This window comes from Pyxicephalus adspersus, chromosome 12 (assembly GCF_032062135.1).
Source record: "Pyxicephalus adspersus chromosome 12, UCB_Pads_2.0, whole genome shotgun sequence".
NCBI lineage: Eukaryota > Metazoa > Chordata > Amphibia > Anura > Pyxicephalidae > Pyxicephalus > Pyxicephalus adspersus.
In genome coordinates, this window is record NC_092869.1 from 852,704 (window position 1) to 874,166 (window position 21,463).

Sequence of the window (21,463 nt, forward strand, 5' to 3'; positions counted from 1 at the left end):
AGACTTTATCCCAAAACAAGGTCAAACCCAGAAAGGAGACACAACCTGTAAACAAGAGACCACCAAGAAACAAGATTCCACCCCAAAACAAGACAATACTCAGAAACCAGACCTCACCCAGAATCAAGAGACCACTCAACAACAAGACACAGCCCAGAAACAAGACTCTACCCAGAAACGAGATACCACCCAGAAACAAGAATCCACTCAAAAGCAAGACACAGCCCAGAAACAAGATTACAGTCAAATAAAAGATACTACCCCAAAACAAGACCATATCCCAAAACAAGATTCCACTCAAAAACTAGACATGGCTCAGAAACAAGACCAGACCCAAAAGCTTGATTGCACACAAAAACAAGACAGCACCCAAAAACTAGAGTCCACTCAGAAGTCAGACCAAACCAAGAAACAAGACACCACTCAGAAACCAGACACCATCCAGCCCAGTCCAGCCCCGATTTCCATCCTTACACAAAAACAAGATTTGACCCAAAAGCAAGACTCCACTCAGAAAGAAGATTGGACTCGGAGACAACACCAGACCCCGACGAAAGATTTCACTCAGAAGCAGGAGTATTCTTGGAAAATTGACTCTACTCAAGGTATAACCCAGAAACAAGATCCGACCCAAAAAGAAGACCTTACTCTAAAACAAAACCCAACACAGAAGCAAGATAAGAAAGATGACCAAATTTTGAAACAGGGCAGCACAGAATATAGAAGCCATCCTGAGGGACAAGGGATGGACTCCACCACAACAAAAGGGCAGACAACGTATGATCCACCAAAATACCAACCACATTTTGAGTCTACTTCCAGCCATGATCTACCCCAAAAAGACCAAATTCCCCAAATCCTACAAAGCGATGACAAGGCAACCAAACCAAAGGGGAAAACTGAAGTACAATATTTCTATCAAACAGAAGGTGATGCACCATCTCACCAGATGTGGGGAACCAGTCTTTTCCAAAGTCATGGAGATCTAGGAGACCCATATGCTCATTCCTTCCTAACAGCCCAGCAAAATATTGACCATAGAGACACGGTACCCTCAGGTTATGTCCATTCTACCACAGTGGGACAGAAAACCACCCCTCATGTTCCTCAAGTCCTACAAACAGCTAAACAGAGTGGATATACTGCCATCCATTATTCCTATTCCTCAGAAGGTAATGTGCCTTCTCACCAGATATGGGATAGCAGTCTCTTTCAGGGAGATAAAGATGATTCATATTCCCATTCATTTCTGAAGGCTCAGAAACATATTGACCATAGGGAGACAGTACCCCCAGGCTACGTTCAATCCACCATAGAAGGGCAGAAAACCACACAGCAAGTGACTCAAGAAAAGAAGACCACCTCTTGGTCAACCTATGAACCCCATGCAGGTGGAAATCTGGGCTCATCAACCGCGCAGGGTCAACATGAAACTGACCTACAAAAACCAGACCAAACCCTATCTCAAAATCCATTCTATGAACTTTATCGACAATCGCCAACGCTGACAAGAAAAAGTGTGGTCCAACATACTGAGTCATGGCAATCTGAGGTGCCACTGCAAGCTTCAACAAACCCGAAAGAGTTTTCTGATGAACCTCAAAACGCACCACCAGCAACCTCTGGAGTGAAAACCTCCGGGAATATTAGTTCCTCTCAGAAAGACGAGAAGCAAAAACCTACAGGGAAGACATTCAAATGGCCATGGCAATAAGGGAACGACCACAGGTTATGGCTTCTGATTGATCGCTAGATTGTGGAGATACTTTACATAATTTTTTGTCTTTTTGGGGGATTCTTGACTTGTAATTGGGGTAAAAAAGACAGGCAGACCTTCTAGAAACACAAATTGTCTACCAACAAACTAGCGGTCAAAAACCATGGCTGTAAATCTGGGATCAGTAGGTCTAACAGTTTCGGCATTGTTAGACAAAGGTCCTGATTAATCCTTATTCTGCTTAATTAATAAATTCCATATCAGTTGCTAAAATTTAACTTGGTGTTGTGGGGGATTTAATAACCTTGGCTGTTTATGTAGAACTCTTGGGCCAATGGGTGAACTGGAGTAATAAAGGGGTGCAGGGTAGCAGCTGAGGACCTGCTGATTGGGTGTAAGCACCGATTTCAGGAGGACCAGCTATAAGAACGGCTTATGGTTCAATTTTTCCAGTTCAATTCCATTAAACTGTGACACGTGAGCCTACCCTACAGAAATCTTATTCTTTATGTGTATGTGAATGGCTTCATTTGTTGTGCAATATTATAACAATGTATCTGTGATATAGTAACATAATCCGCGTACCACTTAGTGCTGGTGTTTTATTCTAATAAAGATTATTCTTCAAATTTCTTGGTGTTCTTTTATGCTGAGATTAGGTAGAGGGATATTTCAATATATGTTTGAACTCCATTGGGGAGAGTCTCCAGGAAAGAGGAAGTCACACAAATTAGCTTCAAGAAGCAGATCTACATAATTCATACAGGAGATCACCAGAACTTGTCTTAAATTAAGGTAAATTGTGTCAAAATGTAAACTGTTTGATCTGGATGGATTAACGCCAACTGTGAAGGTGCAAGAGGCCACAGGTCCATACCTGTATTGGCAAATTTTATATTGACAGTGCAAGTTTCTCAGTCCAATGGGTTTGAGTGGGCCAATATCCTAATATCAAAACAATACGATTTGAATTTTCATGGGAATATGACAAATACAAATTATATTATATAACTTGATTGACAACATATTATGTTAAGTACTTTTTCATAGGCAGGGGTGCCATCCTGTGGCCAGTATGTATATTACAATAAATTAGCTCCGATGTTCCTGGTTTATAGGTACTATCCCTCTTCATACCTCCCAAAGGTCCTTGGTTTGGAGGGACTACCCTCTTAATACCTACCAACTGTTTCTGGTTTGGAGGCACTATTCTGCTTCTTACCCCCTAAATGTCCCTGATTTATAGGGACTGTCCCTCTTCATTTCTCCCAACTGTCCCTGGTTTATAGGGACTGTCTTTCTTCATACCACCCGGTTGTCCCTGATTTGGATTGACTGTTCCTCTTCATACCTTTCAACTGCCCCTGATTTGGAGAAATGGCCAGTCTTTCAGATCCCAGTCCCCCTCACCCAATCCTAGGTGGGCATTGCTGGGTCTCACTTTATAACTGGGCATGCAATGGGTGATGGGGGAGATCTCCGGCAATACCAGGCTCGCTCAAAGGGTGGCAGTGTTTCTCCCTATGCCATGTGTCAACATATTTCTCAGGATTCTCGAGGTGTTGTCAGCTCCAAAGATAATAATTAAACCGGCTCTACTAAAACGTTACTGGACCGGTCCAACAAGATCTGTGTTCTGTGCTCTTTATACTCGGGTTTACAGGGGGGTTATTTCAAACAGCCCCGTGTGGTGTCATGTGATGAATCTGCCTTAGCTGCATGCACACAAAATTTTCTACACATGTCCTAGAATAATAAAGGGGTCCTCATGCCAACCCATAGATGGCACAGTCATGTATAATTTGAATCTGGAGCTCTTTAAACGTTACATTGTAAGTGAGCAGGAAATGGGCCAATGTCCCCATTCACCAACACTCCTTAAAGTAGGGCACCTGACACAATGGATTGGCACATCTCCCCTGGTGGAGTAGGAGTACAGTAGCCGATGAGCCGTATGTAGGTCAAGTCAGGAGTTTTTGCAACCTAAACAAAAATCTCTGATCCCTCCCCTTGTATTCACACAGCTATTGAGCTGCTGATGAATATTTCATTTTTGGCACCATCTCATGACATGTGTGTCAGAAGATCCATCATCTACCTAATAATAATTATTACAATGACCCTGGGGGCATCTGGGCACCATCAGAGGGTCACAACACCCAAAAGTGGCATTTACAGCCGGAGAGCTAAATCACCTGGCAGCATCTTCTATGCCTAGAACACTCTATCAGTGCTGAGTTCCTTGGTCTATACCCTTGATGTGCCCATTATGAGGGGCTCTCACCAACCCTGTGCTGGTTTCCTGGGTCCGTACCCCTTCTGTGCCCATTATGAGGGGCTCTTACCATCCCAGTGCTGGTTTCCGTGGTCCGTACTCCTTCTGTGCCCATTATGAGGAGCTCTCATCATCCCAGTGCTGAATGCCTGGGTCCATACCCCCGCTGTGCCCATTATGAGGGGCTCACCCCATCCCAGTGCTGAATTCCTGGGTCTGTACCCCTGCTGTGCCCAATATGAGGGGTCCCCACCAATCCCAAGTACTAAGTTCCTGGGTCTATACACCTACTGTGCCCAGTATGAGGGGTACACACCATCCCAAGTGCTAAATTCCTTGATCTGTCCACCTGCTGTGCCCATTATGAGGGGCTCTCCCCATCCAAGTGCTAAGTTCCTGGGTCTGTACACCTGCTGTGCCCAATATGAGGGGTCCCCACCAATCCCAAGTGGTAAGTTCCTTGATCTGTCCACCTGCTGTGCCCATTATGAGGGGCCCCCACCATCCCCATTTCCATTTGTACACATTGGGTCTTCAAGCTGTTCAAGACTGGAGAAGATAGACCACTAAGGGTGAACCTTGGTGATCAAGCAAACCTGGATCGTTTATTGCTAAAATCCAAGTCAGGTTTGTTGGATCTCCATTGTTGGTCCATCTTGTCCCATGTTGGGACTTTTTGAGGCCCAAGGTGTGGAGATGTGGCATTTATGGGACCCTGCCACGTGACCCAGCAGCCATTGTAAGCTACAGAAAGCTCCGATGGCATCAATGGGCATCTTTAACTCGTGTTTGGGGTGGTAATTATGATTCTGCATTAATTGTTTGGGGCCTCCACCCTTATTTTGTCCTTGAAACGTGTCCAAGTTCCACCTACAATATCTGACAAATTCTGCAGATCTATATTAAGATTCTTTCAGTGTGAGTCTTTGGATTAAAAGATTCAATTTAATCTCTTTAATTTGAAAATGACCTGTGGTATGATACGAAAAGAACACGTAAGGAGCAGATACATACATGGTTTGGGAGGTGCAATGTGCTTAAAATGAATGTCATGCCTAGACTGTTGTATATGCTGCAAGCACTCCCAATACACATCCCGCTTTTTATCCTTCGAAAATTCCGTTCGGAATTTGTAAAATTTATCTGGCTTAATGGGGCGCCCAGGCTTAGGATGACATTACTGAGACTCCCCAAAGCCAACGGAGGAATGGCATTCCCTGACCCAGTTTTGTACCATCAGGCAGTACACTTGTCTAGGCTGCTGGATTGGTGCACTAATAGCCGCTCCAAACTGTGGGTTGGGTTAGAGGATGCATGTTCTACTGCCCCCATTGCCGCATTGGCCAGGACGGCAAGGTACACCCATCCATTGATTGGCGAGACCTTGAAAGTGGTCACTAAGTACTTCTCCTCTCAAAACATAACCATATACTCGTCTCCAATGTCTCCCATTCTAGGCGACCCTGGATTCCCCTCGGGCTAGACTGACCCAATATTTTGCCAATGGCGTGCTTTGGCGTGTATAGAATATCCCATTTCATGCACAATGGGGAATGGCAACATATTCCAACCCTACAAACGGAAAGGGATCTTCCTTCCTTGTCGCCCTGGTGCCACATACAACTCACTTATGTTTTGAGATCCTTGCCGCGGCCCAATACAATAGCCCGATCGCTTCTTCCTCTAGAGGACTTGTGTGCAACTGGTCAACCTGTACGGGGTACACTTTCCCATGCCCTGTTATCTGTATATACGCCAGAACTCCCTTTATTTGTATCCCAAAGCCAACTACAAGTTGGCCACTCGCTGGTACAAGACACCGGTGAAGCTTGCTAAGATTTCCCCGGGGTCAGATAGCACCTGCTGGAGATGTGGCGACGCACAGGGTACGCTACTGCATGTTTTCTGGGAATGCTCAAAATTACAATTATATTGGAGTTCGGTAGCTAATATTATCTTAAAGCTTACAGAAGTAGATATAAGGGGCAACCCGGCACTTCATGTTTCGGACATGTCCCGCAGGTCCTTTAGTAACTCTCTCCTGAGACGCCTTTGAAATGCAGCTAAGGCTTATAGAAGAATACTGCCCCTCCGACGGTAGTACATTGGTTGCAAAGGGTTGCTGATATATATCACATGGAGGATATGATATCCACCGACGCTAAGAAAGCGGAAAAATTCGCACAGACCTGGTACCACTGGATCCACTTTATCACTACTGAGGAATATTGCCGCCTGTTACAACCCCTCCCCTGAATATCTGAGTATACTAAGATGGGTGCCTAATTGTACTCTTGTACTCTGCCACTGTTTCAGAGATGTGATTGATTCTATAGCTGGTCAATGCCAACTCCAACCCCCCCATCTCTCCTTAACTCCTTTTTTTTTTGTAGTTAATTTGTTTATTCTTCTTTTATTTTTCTTTTCTTATAAAAATGTTTTTGAACCTTAAGCTATCATGGTTCCTGCTACTGATACAGCACAACGGGTTGGTTACAACGTTTGTATTTCTATGTGGTTTGCCGTTAAGCCACAAGATATGTATTGTTAGAACCTAACCTTGCTGTATGTTCTTTTTTGAACTGTATGTTACAACCACTTTATTTTCTTTTCTCTGTATGTACCTTGATATCTTTTAATAAAAATAATTAAAAAAAAAGGAGCAGATACAATGAGGACCAAGGTCACCAAACAGGTTACCAACCATGGACCAACCAAATCTGTCCAACCAACCTGGGTCCCTCATATGGCTGGTAGTGACATAGCTACCGACTTATGGCCCGGATGTAGAATTCTGACCTGGACCTCCCCTTCCCTTGTAATCCTGTGCAGACCCTTCTTCTTCATGTTGTCGGAGCTTCAGATGGACTCCATGGTTGGGGGATTTTGGAAGGTGGACGAGGCCGGCCCTGGACAAGTGTGGGGAGCAGGCTAGGACCCCATCTCATATCATGTACCCTTAAGGACAGCCCCTTGCTGTGAATATACAATGCGAGCCCAGCCCACCTCTCAGTATCCACCTATCATGCGGTCCCACAGTCAGGAGGGTCCTTTGGGTGCAGGTTCCTCATTACCATTGGGACCATTGTGACCACCAGTGATCATACATTTTTCAATAAAATTGTAGGGAGAAGGAGAGCTATGTCACATGACTTGTCAAGATCACGTGACAGCCTCTGCAAAGGTGGAGCTTCAGGTGACACGTGGGAACACATCTCAAGTGAAAAAACTTTACAACAGAGAGCTCAAACTGTTAGTGAATGTCAGTGAAAACCCTGAAAAGCTGTGAAGACCCTCAGAGGACACTCACGAATGAAATTCTAGTTAAAGCTCAATCAACTTTAATCCGCTGCCGATAGCATCCTGCCGATGTCACACTTGTAAAGGTGTCACGGGTTATAGCTGTGTCTTACGAGCTCTAATAAAAAAACTGGCTGAGGGAGTCACAGGGCCTATAAAGACCGTCAGTTATGGAGAGCATGTGGTAACGAAGGACTGGAGATCAAAGGTAAGCAGCAGGCTTCTGGCTGAACTACAGGTCCCAGCATGTCCTGGTAAGGTTTGAGGCTCCTGGAAAGGCCACTAGAATTAGAATGTCTGCTGGGTTTTCAGTTTGTATGTGTCTCCGGTTCACTGGAGATGGGGCTACTCAGTCTGCAGGAAAGGTTCCCCTTCATCTGTTCTCTAGAAATCAGCAAGTTGTCACCAATGCCATTGCCAATGGGTAGTAAATACGTAAAATTAGTTTGGTGTCACTTTTATTTCGAGTGGATATAATACAAAGCTGAGAGTGTTGAAGGTTCAGACCAGTTGGAGGAACTTCCTCTATTACCCCCTTTAATTCCCCCAAACATTGAGTGGGGGATGAGCGCTGATTGATTTGTAAACTTTGCATCACACTGCTCCCTATTTCTGTCCATATTGTTCTCTGTGACTTCAATAAACATTGGAGGGCCCCATAGTTGAGGGACAGAGCGTCTAAAATTGGTGTAAGGGGTTGTTGTGGGTTTATGATGGAATCTGGAAACTCCTTTATATTTAAGGGGGCTTCTAATTTTCTAACTCCCTCTCATCCCGAACTTACTCCATTATCTCAGCAGCCACTCACTGACTTGTAGTGAAACTAATGAGTCCGGCAGGACAACATCGTCATTTCTGAATAAAGCGGTAAGTATGCATCGTGGTTTTTATGATGTGCGTGTCTATTAACCCTTTCTGGGATGGGGTAAGGGTACTAATATGAATCTGTACTCATTCCTCTGAATAGGGGCCTGGATATCTGGAATAACCCAATTAAAGGAATATACAATGAGTGTATACAGGGGATACTCTCAAGTTTGGGGTCTCTGACTGCCCAGGGGTGGTGCAGTTGTTCTACAATTTCCCCGCCACCTGAGCATGTGGGCCAATTATCAAACTACAGATTGATAAGTGCAAAGTTTTTGGAAGCCCCCTGTCCGTATCTGTCACACATTTCTTTACATCAGAGGTGAGGTGACTCCATCATGTCAATTATAAAACCAGACAGACGGGGTGATTAAACATGGACACAGCCACAAAATCCTCATCGATGATGAATCTCATCAGAAGGATCCCGTCGGTATGATGAAAGTCAGATAATTATTCTCCTGGAGCTGTGTAATGACCATAAAGAACATTCTGTTTTTATTTTTACATAACACACATCTGTTTCAGGTAAGATCAACATTTACGTTGTCACATGAAATGTCAGGACCAAAACTGGTGGGTCGTGGTTTGAACCACTGGGCCCCGTGGCACATGAGGTCTCATCTTGGATTTAACCCCCCTAAAAATGAGCAAACTTACAAAGATTGCATGAAATGATCAGCAATTCAGTTGTTACAGATACATGCCTCCAACACACCAACAACAAAAACATTTCATTACATGGAGCCCACAAATGTCTTCTACAGCTTAGTATTATATGAGCTCTAACAAAAGAGAAATGAATTGATAGAAGGTGCGGGGTGGTTCTGAAACCTGGTTACTTCCTGAACTAATTCATCAGTGTGGAGATTGAAGGAGAGAAAACGATAATGGAAATCATAGAACTGGAGATCTTAGGTGGGAACCATCATACTAGATCATAGGTGAAGGGTTATAGGTGGGCATCTGGTGATGGAGGCTAAAGAGCAGGAGATGAAATAAGTAGAGGATATATGTGGACATCCGGTGATGGAAACCATAGAGCTGGAGATCATAAAGGTGGAGGTTCTAGGTGGACATCTGGTGATGGAGGCCAAAGAGCTGGAGATGAAATAAGTAGAGGATAAGGGTGGGCATCTGGTGATGGAGATCATAAAGGTGGAGGTTATAGGTGGACATCTAGTAATTTAGGCCTTAGAGCTGGAGATAGTATACGTGGGGGATATAGGTGGACATCTGGTGATGGAGGCTAAAGAGCTAGAGATGAAATAAGTAGAGGATAGGGGTGGGCATCTGGTGATGGAGACCATGGAGCTGGAGATCATAAAGGTGGAGGTTATAGGTGGACATCTAGTAATTTAGGCCTTAGAGCTGGAGATAGTATAAGTGGGGGATATAGGTGGACATCTGGTGATGGAGGCTAAAGAGCTAGAGATGAAATAAGTAGAGGATAGGGGTGGACATCTGGTGATGGAGACAATAGAGCTGGAGATTAAATAAGGGGAGGATATATGTGGACCTCTGGTGATGGAGGCCAACTAGCTGGAGATCATAAAGGTGGAGGGTATAGGTGGGCATCTAGTAATTGAGGCCTTAGAGCTGGAGATAATAAAAGTGGAGGATATAGGTGGACATCTGGTGAGGGAGACCATGGAGCTGGAGATCATATAGGTGGAGGTTATAGGTGGACATCTGGTGATGGAGGCCAAAGAGCTGTAGATCATAAAGGTGGAGGTTATAGGTGGACATCTGGTGATGGAGGCCAAAGAGCTGGAGATCATAAAGGTGGAGGTTATAGGTGGACATCTAGTAATTGAGGCCTTAGAGCTGGAGATACTATAAGTGGGGGATATAGGTGGACATCTGGTGATGGAGGCTAAAGAGCTAGAGATGAAATAAGTAGAGGATAGGGGTGGACATCTGGTGATGGAGGCCGTAGAGCTGGAGATTAAATAAGGGGAGGATATGTGTGGACATCTGGTGATGCAGGCCTTAGAGCTGGAGATCATAAAGGTGGAGGTTAAAGGTGGACATCTAGTAATTGAGGCCTTAGAGCTGGAGATATTAAAAGTAGAGGATATTGGTGGACATCTGGTGATGGAGACCATGGAGCTGGAGATCATATAGGTGGAGGTTAAAGGTGGACATCTAGTAATTGAGGCCATAGAGCTGAAGATCATATAATACAAGATTTTAGGTGGACATTCGGTAAAGAAACCATTGAGTTAAAGATCATTATATTGGAGATCATATAGGTGGAAGCTACAGGTGAATGTCCAGTGATGGAGATCATAGAGCTGAAGGTCTTAGGTGGGAATCATCATACTAGCAGTCATAAGGTAGAGGTGGACAACTGGTGATGGAGACCATAATGCTAAAGATCATAGCTGGAGATAATAAAGGTGGAGACAATAGATGGACAGCTGGTAATGAAAATCATAAAAGTTGAAGATCATAGTACTGGAGATATAGATCAGCGATCGCCAACTGGTGGTCCGTGGCTCTGACCGGTGAGCCCCCCAGCAATGGATAGAAGATAGGAATTTTGGTTCTGTAATCCATAGGTATTTGGGACCCATGTGAACCCGTTTTCAGGTACTGCTCAGGGGTAATTGCGCAGATGCCCCAAAAGTAAAAGGCAGACCAAAACGAAATCTGTTAATGGTCATGGACCCATGTTTAGGGAACTTGTCTCAGGTACACAGGTTGCAAATGTTTTTGGGGATGAGGTCCAAAATTTGGAAGAACAAACTGCCCCAGTTCTCATTTCTAACGGCTTCTTTAAAGCCAACATTCATGGATTTAGCATAGCTGTAGCCGAAATGTCCCACCTGGTGGATAACAAAGATGCCGTAGTTCAGCTGTTGGAGCTGCAGGAATGGACTGAAATTGTATAAAAGGTGTTTCCTGATCTGATGAAGGATGAGGATACATTTAAGAAGCTTGTAGTGGTCTCCTTGGGTCCTTGGCCCTCCTATATTTTGGGAGATCTCCAAGGGATTTGTCAATATCTGATTATCTTTATTTCTTCTGGCTATGGAACTTAGGTTCTCATAAATAGCTCCAAGAAGTGTTAGGCTCTGGCCACACTGGTGTATAATGCCAGAAATATGTGTCCATCTTCTCAGAACCCAAGCAGTACTGGAGAGCCATTGCCACCAGCTGGGGCCACCGGCCACATTTCATGCAGGTAATGTATTTTTGTCCTGGTCATTATCAGGTCAGACCAGTCAGAGATTACCAGCAACCTGCTACTTACCAGCTGTTATCGCTTCTTTCTACATACAAAATACAAAAAATGATTAAAGTAAAAAGGATTAAACAGAACAACAAAAGCTGCCCCGCAGGATCCAGGTTTAAGGGGCAAGGAACACTTCATTCACCAAGTATGCTGACTCTATGGGCCTGATTTATTAAAGCTCTCCAAGGCTGGAAAGAATACACTTTCATCAGTGAAGCTGTGTGATCCAGCAAACCCGGAATGGATTTATTCAATGGTATTTGTTAGCAAACGCTTCAGATCCATCCCAGGTTTGTTGGGTCACCCAGCTTCACTGGTGAAAGTGTATTCTCTCCAGCCTTGGAGAGCTTTTATAAATCAGGGCCTGTGAGAGAATCTGGCTTTCCGATGAATCATTTGCAAATATAAGCAAGTCGTTACAACACCCCAGGCATTTCCAGGGCTGTCTGATCTGGATGAACCCAATACAGACAAAGCAGGGCGTCCTTCTCCACCACGAAAAACCGGAATGTATTATTTTATATTTATATATGATTTCAACATTGCACTCGGCCAAACACACAGGGTGTTGTTGCCAAATACACAGGGTGATGTTCCAGATATATTGTTTTAAAAAGTCGATGTATAAAGATGTATAAAAGAGATAGATTTTTTTCTGTGTCAAATATTGCAAAATATCGTAGCCATCTGATACTGGAGAAGATGATCCAGGTGATCAGGGTGATCCAGCAGACCTGGAATGGATTTCTATTAGTTGGCAAATATTTTCAATCCTGGATCAGATGCATTCAAAGTTTGCTGGATCACTCAGGTTCACCCATGATAGTCTATCTTCCCCAGTCTTGGAGAGCGTTGATAAATCAAGCCCAAGATGTATAACATCCAAGGAAAAACAGGCCAAAGTGTGTCCACCACCCTTCTCTAGAGCCACTTTGGTTGCAGGTGCAACTATCCAATGAAGCACCTACAGTGACCCCCTCATCTTCCCACCCCGTGGCCCAGGCTGGTTGTACTGCTATCCTGGGCTAAGTTACAGAGAATGTTCCTGACTTTTGTTCCGATCCATTATTATCAGGACAGGAATGTCGGAGAAATCATCTGAAGAGACAAATTCTTCCCTACTCTATCCAAAACATAATGTAAAGCTATGTCTGGGCCCTTTAAATCACCATCAACCTGTGCCAAGGTGACAGGGAGATGCCCTGGAACATTTTTTTTTGGATTACTACCATATATTAAAAATTCAGAAATGTAAAGAATGCAATTATTCCAGAACCAAAGGTCCTTGTGAGGTGGCAGGGGAATCCGTATTAGAAAACTAGATAAACAGGTTCATAACTTTAAAGATAGAACCCAAAACCTCTTCACCTCGTCATACAAAATGGAATGATTTGTGTCACTCAGAAATTAAGTTTACAAGAATTGAGGCTCCTCTCTTATTTTTTATTATTTGGTATTTTATGTCCAATCACCTGCTCAGAATATACATCACCGATAATGTTGTTGACAAATGTTGAGTGGCAGGACGTATTTGGAACACTGGGTTGGGTGACACATTGCTGTCTTATTTTAGGCAGAACCTCCTTAATTGATGGTACCAGACAAACAAGTATGGGCTGATTGTAAAGTCACAAATAATGAGGTGACACAAACAAGGTGCCTCCTTTGGGAAAACTAGGCCACCCTTATGCTATAAATGCTGAGTGATATTGGTCATTCCTATTCTGCTGTCTACTCGGTGTCAGTGTTGTGGAGGTAAGTTCTTTTATTCTTTTACAAGAGAAGTCCAGAAATGTTTCCATGTTTTGTATATTATCTTTTAATCCTAAAGTACTGTATAAAGATTTAAAATTAAAATACTACAACTGTCAATTGTGGTTGGGATACAAAAATCTTTCCTGGTAGTAGAAGGATCCTTGGCTTGAGAGCCCTCAAATAAGTGAACTCTAAATGTTATAAAATCTCCAATACAGAATGAGCCAACAAAGCTCTTATAGGATCATTGTAGCCAAACCTCGGCAGAAATTACCAGGGCGTTTGATGAAACTTTGGTAATTGAAGAAATCTAGGAAAAGGAGTGCTGAGGAACAAGTAAACTGGGACACTTTGGTCTAAAGCTCTTTCCATGGTGGACAAGCTTGACCAGTGTGGGGGTAATTCAGACAGATAGCTTGACTGCTAAGGTGTATATGGAGAAGGTTATGGGTGAACAAACCAATATGTCTATTTTGTTCATTTTTATTACATGGGGGGGGGCTGTGGATTTGTAGTTAACATAATGCAGACGTGATTTGGTCTGGAAGACTTTCCAAGGTGGACAGCTTCTTTACCAATCTCAAACAGATAACGTATGGGTGAACAAACCAATATGTCTATTTTGTTAATCTTTATTACCTGGGGGGGGGGGGGGTGTTGGTAGGTAACAGAATGGAGATTTGATTTGGTCAAGAAGACTTTCCATGGTGGACAAGAACTTGACAATTATGGAGGAAATTCAGATAGATAGTGTATCCTTGTGGAGAAAGCAATGGTTGCTACTTTGGTCGACCAAACCAATATGTCTGCCTTTGTTCATCTTTATCACATGGGCGATGGTGGATTTGTAGTAAACAGAATAAAGATATGAATTGGTTTAGAAGACATTCCATGGTGGACAGCTTCTTGACCAAACTGAAACAGATAACTGCTTTAGTATAGTGGAAACATCCTCATAATATTCACTATGTGTGCTCATCATCCTGTCCACATCATTATTTGAAAAGGTTGAAAGATAAGGGAGTGCAAACAATTGGAATGGACCACCACCCCATATTCAATGCCTGGTCCTCCTTCACCATTCATTCTCTTTGAACCTTCCGAACAACTGGCCAACCACAAAACTTCATCCAATTCCTATACCAAAGAAAAGATTACCATTCAGGGGGCTAAAATGAATTTTTAAGGTTGAATTTATTCGAAACAATCTCTATTGAAGGAATCATTTCTCACTGATGACTTCCTATTCTTTCCTGTGTCTGTTCTCCATTCCTACTTACAACGGGTGGAGCGGAATACTTGGGTGGAGCGGAATCTGGTAATTAGTAGTGACTGGTTAATTATGTGTTGTCAGAAGGATCGTAATATTCCTGAATGCTTTTATGGTAAACAGCAATAAAACAAAATTTCCATAAAGGTTTTCTGGGAAAAGCTCAATAATCATATGAAGCCATTGGATAACCATTGCACCTCCTCCAGAGCTTGTTAGGTCTTCATGCCCATTGATATAAAACTAAGCCATAGGTCCCATTCTAAAGTCCTTATACATGTTTTCTTTGCAACTGTCTACCTCCCCCTCGTTTTAGCTTTCCAGCAGCTGGGGTGGTGATTGGAGGATCTCCTCTCCGAATTTTAGGATGGCTGCCTGTAAAAACCTGTAAAGGAATAGATACCTGCCCTGCCCCCAGTTTATTGAAGTGTCATGCTTTTATAATGCACAGCTGCCCAATGTGACAGCTAGAAATGCCATCATTGATTATTTAGTGGGATATTGGAGCTGTCCGTGGCTCTCCCATGTGCTCTGAACCTTCCAAATCCTTTGCCATTGATAAATAATGGATGTGCATGATAAGAGATCAGTGCCCAGCGCTGGGTGTGCCAGTCGTCACATTCTGTACTAAAGCAGAAACAGGGAGCAGCCATAGTCGCTGATATTTCAGGGTAATATGGGGATCGGAATTAGGAAACTCTTAGGAAAGACTGGTGGAAGGAGCCAATTTCCATGCCTACATACTAGGTTAGCAACTCATAGAATAGTTTCTGGAAGAAAGACATCAAAGGGTTTGTGTGATTTTCTTCAGCTTGACTTCCAGTCCCACCGGGTCCAACTCTTCTATTTTGGAGTCCATAGAAAGGACACTTCCTTCTTTCTATACTTCCTGCCTCTATATGGCCCCATCATCTCTTTGGCCGGGATCATGAGGAGCATGTAAAATCTATACCAGGGGGACGGCAAACTCCGGCCTTTAGACTAGATACGCACTAGCCGGTAGTTCGTTCGGGCCTAACGCCCCCTAATGCCGGCCGGCAACCCGTGGCTCCAGAGCCGTGGGTTGCTGGCGGATTTGCCAGGGGGTATTAGGAACTACCGGAGGAGAGGGATTTCCCTTCAGTGGGCCTTCCCTATTTACACACGCCATAGTAAATAGGGGAGCCACTGCTAGGGAGCGGCACCGGAGCTCCCCTATTTACCATGGCCGGCGTAAATAGGGAAGGCTCCCTGAAGGGAAATCCCTCTCCTCCGCAATGCATACGGAAGAGAGGGATTTCACTTCAGGGGGCGTTCCCTGGTGGTGGGTGGAGCCATTAGGGCGGGTCCGGCTTAGTGTGCTCCCGTCCACCCCATAAATGGGCTAGTGGCCATAAAACTTTGCCGACCCCTGGTCTATACGAACTGTACTGATCGATGTTGTGTTCTGTAATGTAAACCACAACTAATGGTCCTTAATAGATTTTTGCTCAGGGTTGCTGGTTTTGCCTGCTAGGGCCAGCAATGTTGGTACTAATTTAACTCACAAGGACCCATTAATTCCTTGAATTTTGGGAAATAGCCTCCAATGTGAGAAAAGGGTGAGGAGACGGGAGGCTCCTGCGATCGTGGGATATCCGGGTCTATGAGGGTCTTTATTACCGATAAAGTAGGAACCCTCCTCAATGAGCTCTATTTCTAAAAAGTCTTACACTGATTTTGTTTTTCATTTCCTAAAGGACAAAACCCTAAATTACAAAAATGACAAAACTTGTTAAGCTACTCCGCGAAATCATTGTGACTTTTGAAAATTATGCCGTGCAGGACTGCAGCCACACTAAACTGAACAAAAAGGAGCTCAACCTCCTGATCCAGAATGAGTTCGCAGATGTCATTAAGGTAAGATGAGTTATGGTGGACAACCCTTCTAAAGGGGACCTGTAATGCAGTTGCCATTGAATGATGCTGGGAGGGTATCAGGGTGACATATCCGAAAGTAAAAGTGATATGGAAGGTAAGAGAGGAACCTTGGATTTTTGTAACATCCTCCATTCTTCTGGGAAGACTTTCCACATGGTTTTGGGTTATGCTTTTAGGTATTTTCTCCCAGTTGGTGAGGTCATGTACTGATGGTGGGGATGTGCCCCCTATTGGTGAGCTCAGGTACTGATGTTGGGGATTTGCCCCCTATTTGTGAAGTCAGGTACTGATGGTGGTGATTTGCCTCCTATTGGTGAGGTCAGGTACTGATGGTGGGGATTTGCCCCCTATTGGTGAGGTCAGGTACTGATGGTGGGGATTTGCCCCCTATTGGTGAGGTCAGGTACTGATGGTGGGGATTTGCCCCATTTGTGAGGTCAAGTACTGATGGTTGGAAGTTGCCCCCTTTGGTTAGGTCAGGTACTGATGGTGGGTATTTGCCCCCCTTTGTGAAGTCAGGTACTGATGTTGGATGAGAAGACCTGGCTCAGCATTCCAATTCATCCCAAAGGTGTTCAGTAGGATGAGGTCAGAGCTCGTGCAGGACACTCCAGTTTCTCCTCACCAAACTGGTGACCTCATGTCTTTATGGAGGGGGCTTTTCCCCCCAGGGGATGGTTTTGGGGGATCAAAAAAGAGTCCTAACCAAACTGTGACCACAAGACTCGAAGAGAACAATTGTCTTCAATGTCTTTGTATGATGGAGGATTACCAGGGCCCCTCACTGGGTACGCCATGATTTGGAAAGGTTCCAATACTTCTATTTGTCTCACTGTAGAGTCCCTTTTGGGCGTAGCTAAAGCCAAAGACAAAAATATAACATATTTCTACACATGATATAGTTCATGTGCATGGGAGGCTATGTTTTCTTTTACACATTGATATCACTACCTACAAATTTAAAGAATCTATTCCTGTTTTCTTTTAGAATCCCAAGGATCCCAAAACCATCTCAACTTTACTTACAATTCTTGATGAGAACAATGACGGAGAAGTGGACTTCAATGAATTCTGCGACTTTTTCTGTAGGGTTATGAAAAGCTATTACAAGGTAGTGTATGAATCAGATGCTGCATGCCAAGATTCATCAGCCAAACCAGGTGATAAGACCACTCAGGATTCATCAAGCAACGTCCCTCCTAAATTCTACCAGAATCCTCTGTACCCCAAACCTTATGGCAGCTCCTATACCCAGTCTTCAAACCAAGACCAATCTGGAAGCAGAGTAGTCACAGGTGGTGGTCAGGGGTCAGGATACGGCACAAGTGCATCAGGTGCCTCTCAAACATATGGCAGTACAGAGGATAGCTCAACTCAGACTGTGCCTGGCTGGGCTACCAAACCAGATGCCATGTCTTCCCAATATTCCCAAGATAGTGGTAATACCACCTCTTCTACCACATCTGCCACTTCCAGCGGTTCCCAACAGAGCCAACAGGGGACAACTGAAAGTGGAACCTCCGCAACCTGTTCCACTTCCCTGCCAAGCCATGGATCGGACCAAACATCTTACGTAGGTACCAGCCCTTCCAGCTCTTCTAGCTCTCAGCAGAGCCAACAGGGAGCAAGTCAAACAAGTGGCACCCCCACCATATCCACAAGTTACCAACAGGGTACAAATCAAACATCCCAGGCAGGAACCACCACCTCCACTTCCCAGCAGGGCCAACAGGGAACAAATCAAACAGGTACCACCACATCCACCAGTTACCAACAGGGAACAAATCAAACACCCCAGACAGGTACCACCACATCCACCAGTTACCAACAGGGAACCGATCAATCATCCCAGGCAGGTACCACCACCTCCACTTCCCAGCAGGGCCAACAGGGAACAAATCAAACACCCCAGACAGGTACCACCACATCCACCAGTTACCAACAGGGAACTGATCAATCATCACAGGCAGGTACCACTACCTCTACTTCCCAGCAGGGCCAACAGGCAACAAGCCAAACACCCCAGACAGGTACCACCACATCCACCAGTTACCAACAAGGAACTGATCAACCATCCCAGGCAGGTGCCACCACCACATCCACTTCCCAGCAGAACCAACCGGCATCCAGTCAAACATCTCAAGTAGGTACCACCACATCCTCTTGCAGTGTTCCCAAGGCCCAATATTACAAAGACGAGGAACATAAAGTCACCCAATCTGATTCCACTACAACATCTCAGTCCCAAAACCAAGGAAATACCTCCACCACCACTGGTCAGCACCAAGCAGCTCAAGCAGGTGCCACCACCACTTCACAATCCCAAAACTATCAAGAAGGTACAAACCAAGCATCCCAGGCAGATCAGGGAGGTGCACAAGATAGCTATGGGGTAGCCCAACAGGAACCCCAGAAGTTCTACCAAAAATCAGTATACTTACCTCCACCAAGTTTGGGTTTTGGAGCCGATTCCTCACAACAGCCACCGTCTTACTCTGAAGTCCAACAAGGCTCAGCTGTCAGCCCACAACCACCTCAGCAGTACGAAGAAACCCAAAAACCCAAGTTCTATCAACAGCAATCTCAAAAGAAGAATATGTAAGACGAGGAGCTTCTCAATGATCACCAGAAAGTCAACGTTCTCAATGTTTTAATAGAATTCAATAATCATTTGACCTACCGGGTGGCCACTAAGAAGTGATTGTATCAAGAAAGACCGAAATTTAGAAGCAGCAGGTTACCGACCAGAACCCAATCAGAACCCTATGATTGGACGTTGTATGGCCACCCACATTACTCATACCCCATATTCATTCCCCTGATTATGATTTTGATACATTTTCTAGCTGGAGAACAGCCTTGGTTCTTGGTAGCTTGCAGTCTTTATGTGTTCTGTGTATTAAGGAATCTTTGGATGGGTAATCATTGTATGTAAAATCTTCTATAATGTGACCCGTTCTATGCAAGATCTTTCTGTGTCCATTGCTAATCTATAATAATAAATACAGTCCTGTAATAAACAAAACAATGCGTGAATAGAGGTGAATTTAAATTTCCTTTATATGAACCTTTCTGGTACCTTTCAGGTTCTGCAAACTGCTGGGTTTTGGGTGGGCATGGCCAAGGATGGTGATCCATATTAGATATTAGGTTGTGAATTAGAGGTCAGGGTTGGGGGTTGAGTTCATGAAAAGTTTTAGATTTGTTTTCTGTTGGACAAAATAAAAAATGAAAAGTTTATGGCACTGGGTCGGATGACATATCCCCATCTCTATATCTCTCCATAGTGTGAAACAGGCAAAGATATACTGACGGGGGCAGCCCTTCCCTTCTCAGGAACAAAAAGAAAACTTTTGGATTTGCAAGCATTTTAAGGACATTTTTACATTTAGATGCAGTGTGGTAATAAAATGTAATGCAGAGAATGGCACCCAAAGCACAAGGACAATGCAGCTCCAATGCACATAGGTTGCAGCTATCTCCAATGCAGAGTAATGCAATCCTGTGCATGGATTCAGGTAAAATGCAGCTTGTCCCGAGCATTGGCAGCTCAATCTAAATGACACAATGTACACAAAGTCAGGTTTACAATTTTTGAGGTTTAAGGTTAAAGTGGGCATTGCCCTGCTGCACTCACAGACAGCACCACTACATGCCTGGCACACACACCGAATGATCATTTCCAGGGACAGTGGAATGATTCATGGCTGTACATGACGGGCTATTCTATGGAGGAAGAAGGACGACCAGAAGGCTCCCCGCTGCATCTTCCCCATAGTAATGGACTGCGGGAACTCATCTGTCTCTTACCAGCATGGTGAATCAATAAACAATGTCAAGGAATAACTTTAATAACACAAGATTTGTTCCCGAGTAAATGATACATAATGTTTCCATGATGTGTATGAGGCTTATCCAGACCCTCAGTGCAATGCATGGTGGGGGGTGTAACATCGGGGTGAGGAATCACTGAGACCTGTTCAGCCCCCCCTACACCCAACTCAGGTCACCAATACTTCGACTGTAAGATTGGGAATGGGATGGCCATGTGGAGGAGGTAAATGGGGCAAAAAAAGACAAAAACCCTCACACTGCTATTCTAACCCCCTTGGGGTAACCCTACTGGTAAATCTTGCAATAACCATAATGATAACCCTATTCATAACACTAATACAAAACCTGGTAGTAAGACTTTTGATAACCCTAATACTAACATTAAACATCAGACCTGGCACTAACACTAATAGAAAGCCTGGTACTAACACTAATGGTAAGCCTAGCACTAACACCAATAGAAAGCCTGGTAATGGTAAGCCTGCCACTAACACTAATAGAAAGCCTGGCACTGACATTAATGGTAAGCCTAGTAGTAACAATAATAGTAAGCCTAATACTGACACTAATGGTAAGCTCAGTACTAATACCAATGGTAAGCCTAGTACTAACAATAATGGTAAGCCTGGCAGTTAGACTAATGGTAAGCTCAGTACTAACACTAAAAGTAAGCCTAGTACTAACAATAAATGGTAAGCCTAGTACTAACAATAATGTTAAGCCCAGTACTAACACTAATAGTAAGCCTAGTACTAACACTAATGGTAAGTCCAGTACTAACACTAATTGTAAGCCCAGTACTAACACTAATGGTAAGCCTAGTACTAACAGTAGTGGTATGCCCAGTACTAACAGTGGTGGTAAGCCCAGTACTAACACTAATTGTAAGCCCAGTACTAACACTAAAAGTAAGCCTAGTACTAACAATAAATGGTAAGCCCAGTACTAGAACTAATGGCAAGCCCAGTACTAACACTAATGGTAAGCCCAGTACTAACACTAATGGTAAGTCCAGTACTAACACTAATTGTAAGCCCAGTACTAACACTAATGGCGAGCCCAGTACTAACAATAATGGAAAGCCTAGTAATAAAACCATTGGTAAGCCTGGCACTAACACTAATAAAAAGCTTAGTTTATAATGTACAAACAAGTACAGATGTTCCTCTTTTGCAGCTGATATCTGACCTAGGCCTAGGCATTCTGAATCACATGATCTCCGGCTCCCAGATATCCTAGCATCATTGGTTGCTCCTCTATGAGCAGCAAGTCCTGTGTCTTGTGATTGCATTTTAAAATCACATA

General features: G+C 44.0%; 2 protein-coding genes across 2 annotated transcripts in view; both read left to right on the forward strand.

Annotated features, from left to right (window-relative positions):
* Nucleotides 1–1,714, forward strand: part of LOC140342460 (uncharacterized) — an 8,645-nt gene extending 6,931 nt beyond the window's left edge. The window contains exon 3 of the mRNA XM_072428656.1: nucleotides 32–1,714. Coding sequence (XP_072284757.1) covers nucleotides 32–1,714 — 1,683 coding nt within the window. The remainder of the gene's footprint in view (nucleotides 1–31) is intronic.
* An 11,391-nt stretch (nucleotides 1,715–13,105) lies between these two features.
* Nucleotides 13,106–19,360, forward strand: LOC140341998 (uncharacterized). The gene is made up of 3 exons (XM_072427982.1): nucleotides 13,106–13,155; nucleotides 16,144–16,303; nucleotides 17,313–19,360. Exons 2-3 carry the CDS (start codon nucleotides 16,166–16,168, stop codon nucleotides 18,924–18,926), a joined length of 1,752 nt encoding a protein of 583 aa, XP_072284083.1. The 5' UTR covers nucleotides 13,106–13,155; nucleotides 16,144–16,165; the 3' UTR covers nucleotides 18,927–19,360.
* Nucleotides 19,361–21,463: the final 2,103 nt, after the last annotated feature.

Coding starts and splice junctions, on each gene's coding strand:
- LOC140341998 (XM_072427982.1), top strand. CDS start 16,166: ATGACAAAACTTGTTAAGCTACTCCGCGAAATCATTGTGACTTTTGAA. Junction 16,304..17,312: donor AGTTCGCAGATGTCATTAAG/GTAAGATGAGTT, acceptor GTTTTCTTTTAG/AATCCCAAGGATCCCAAAAC.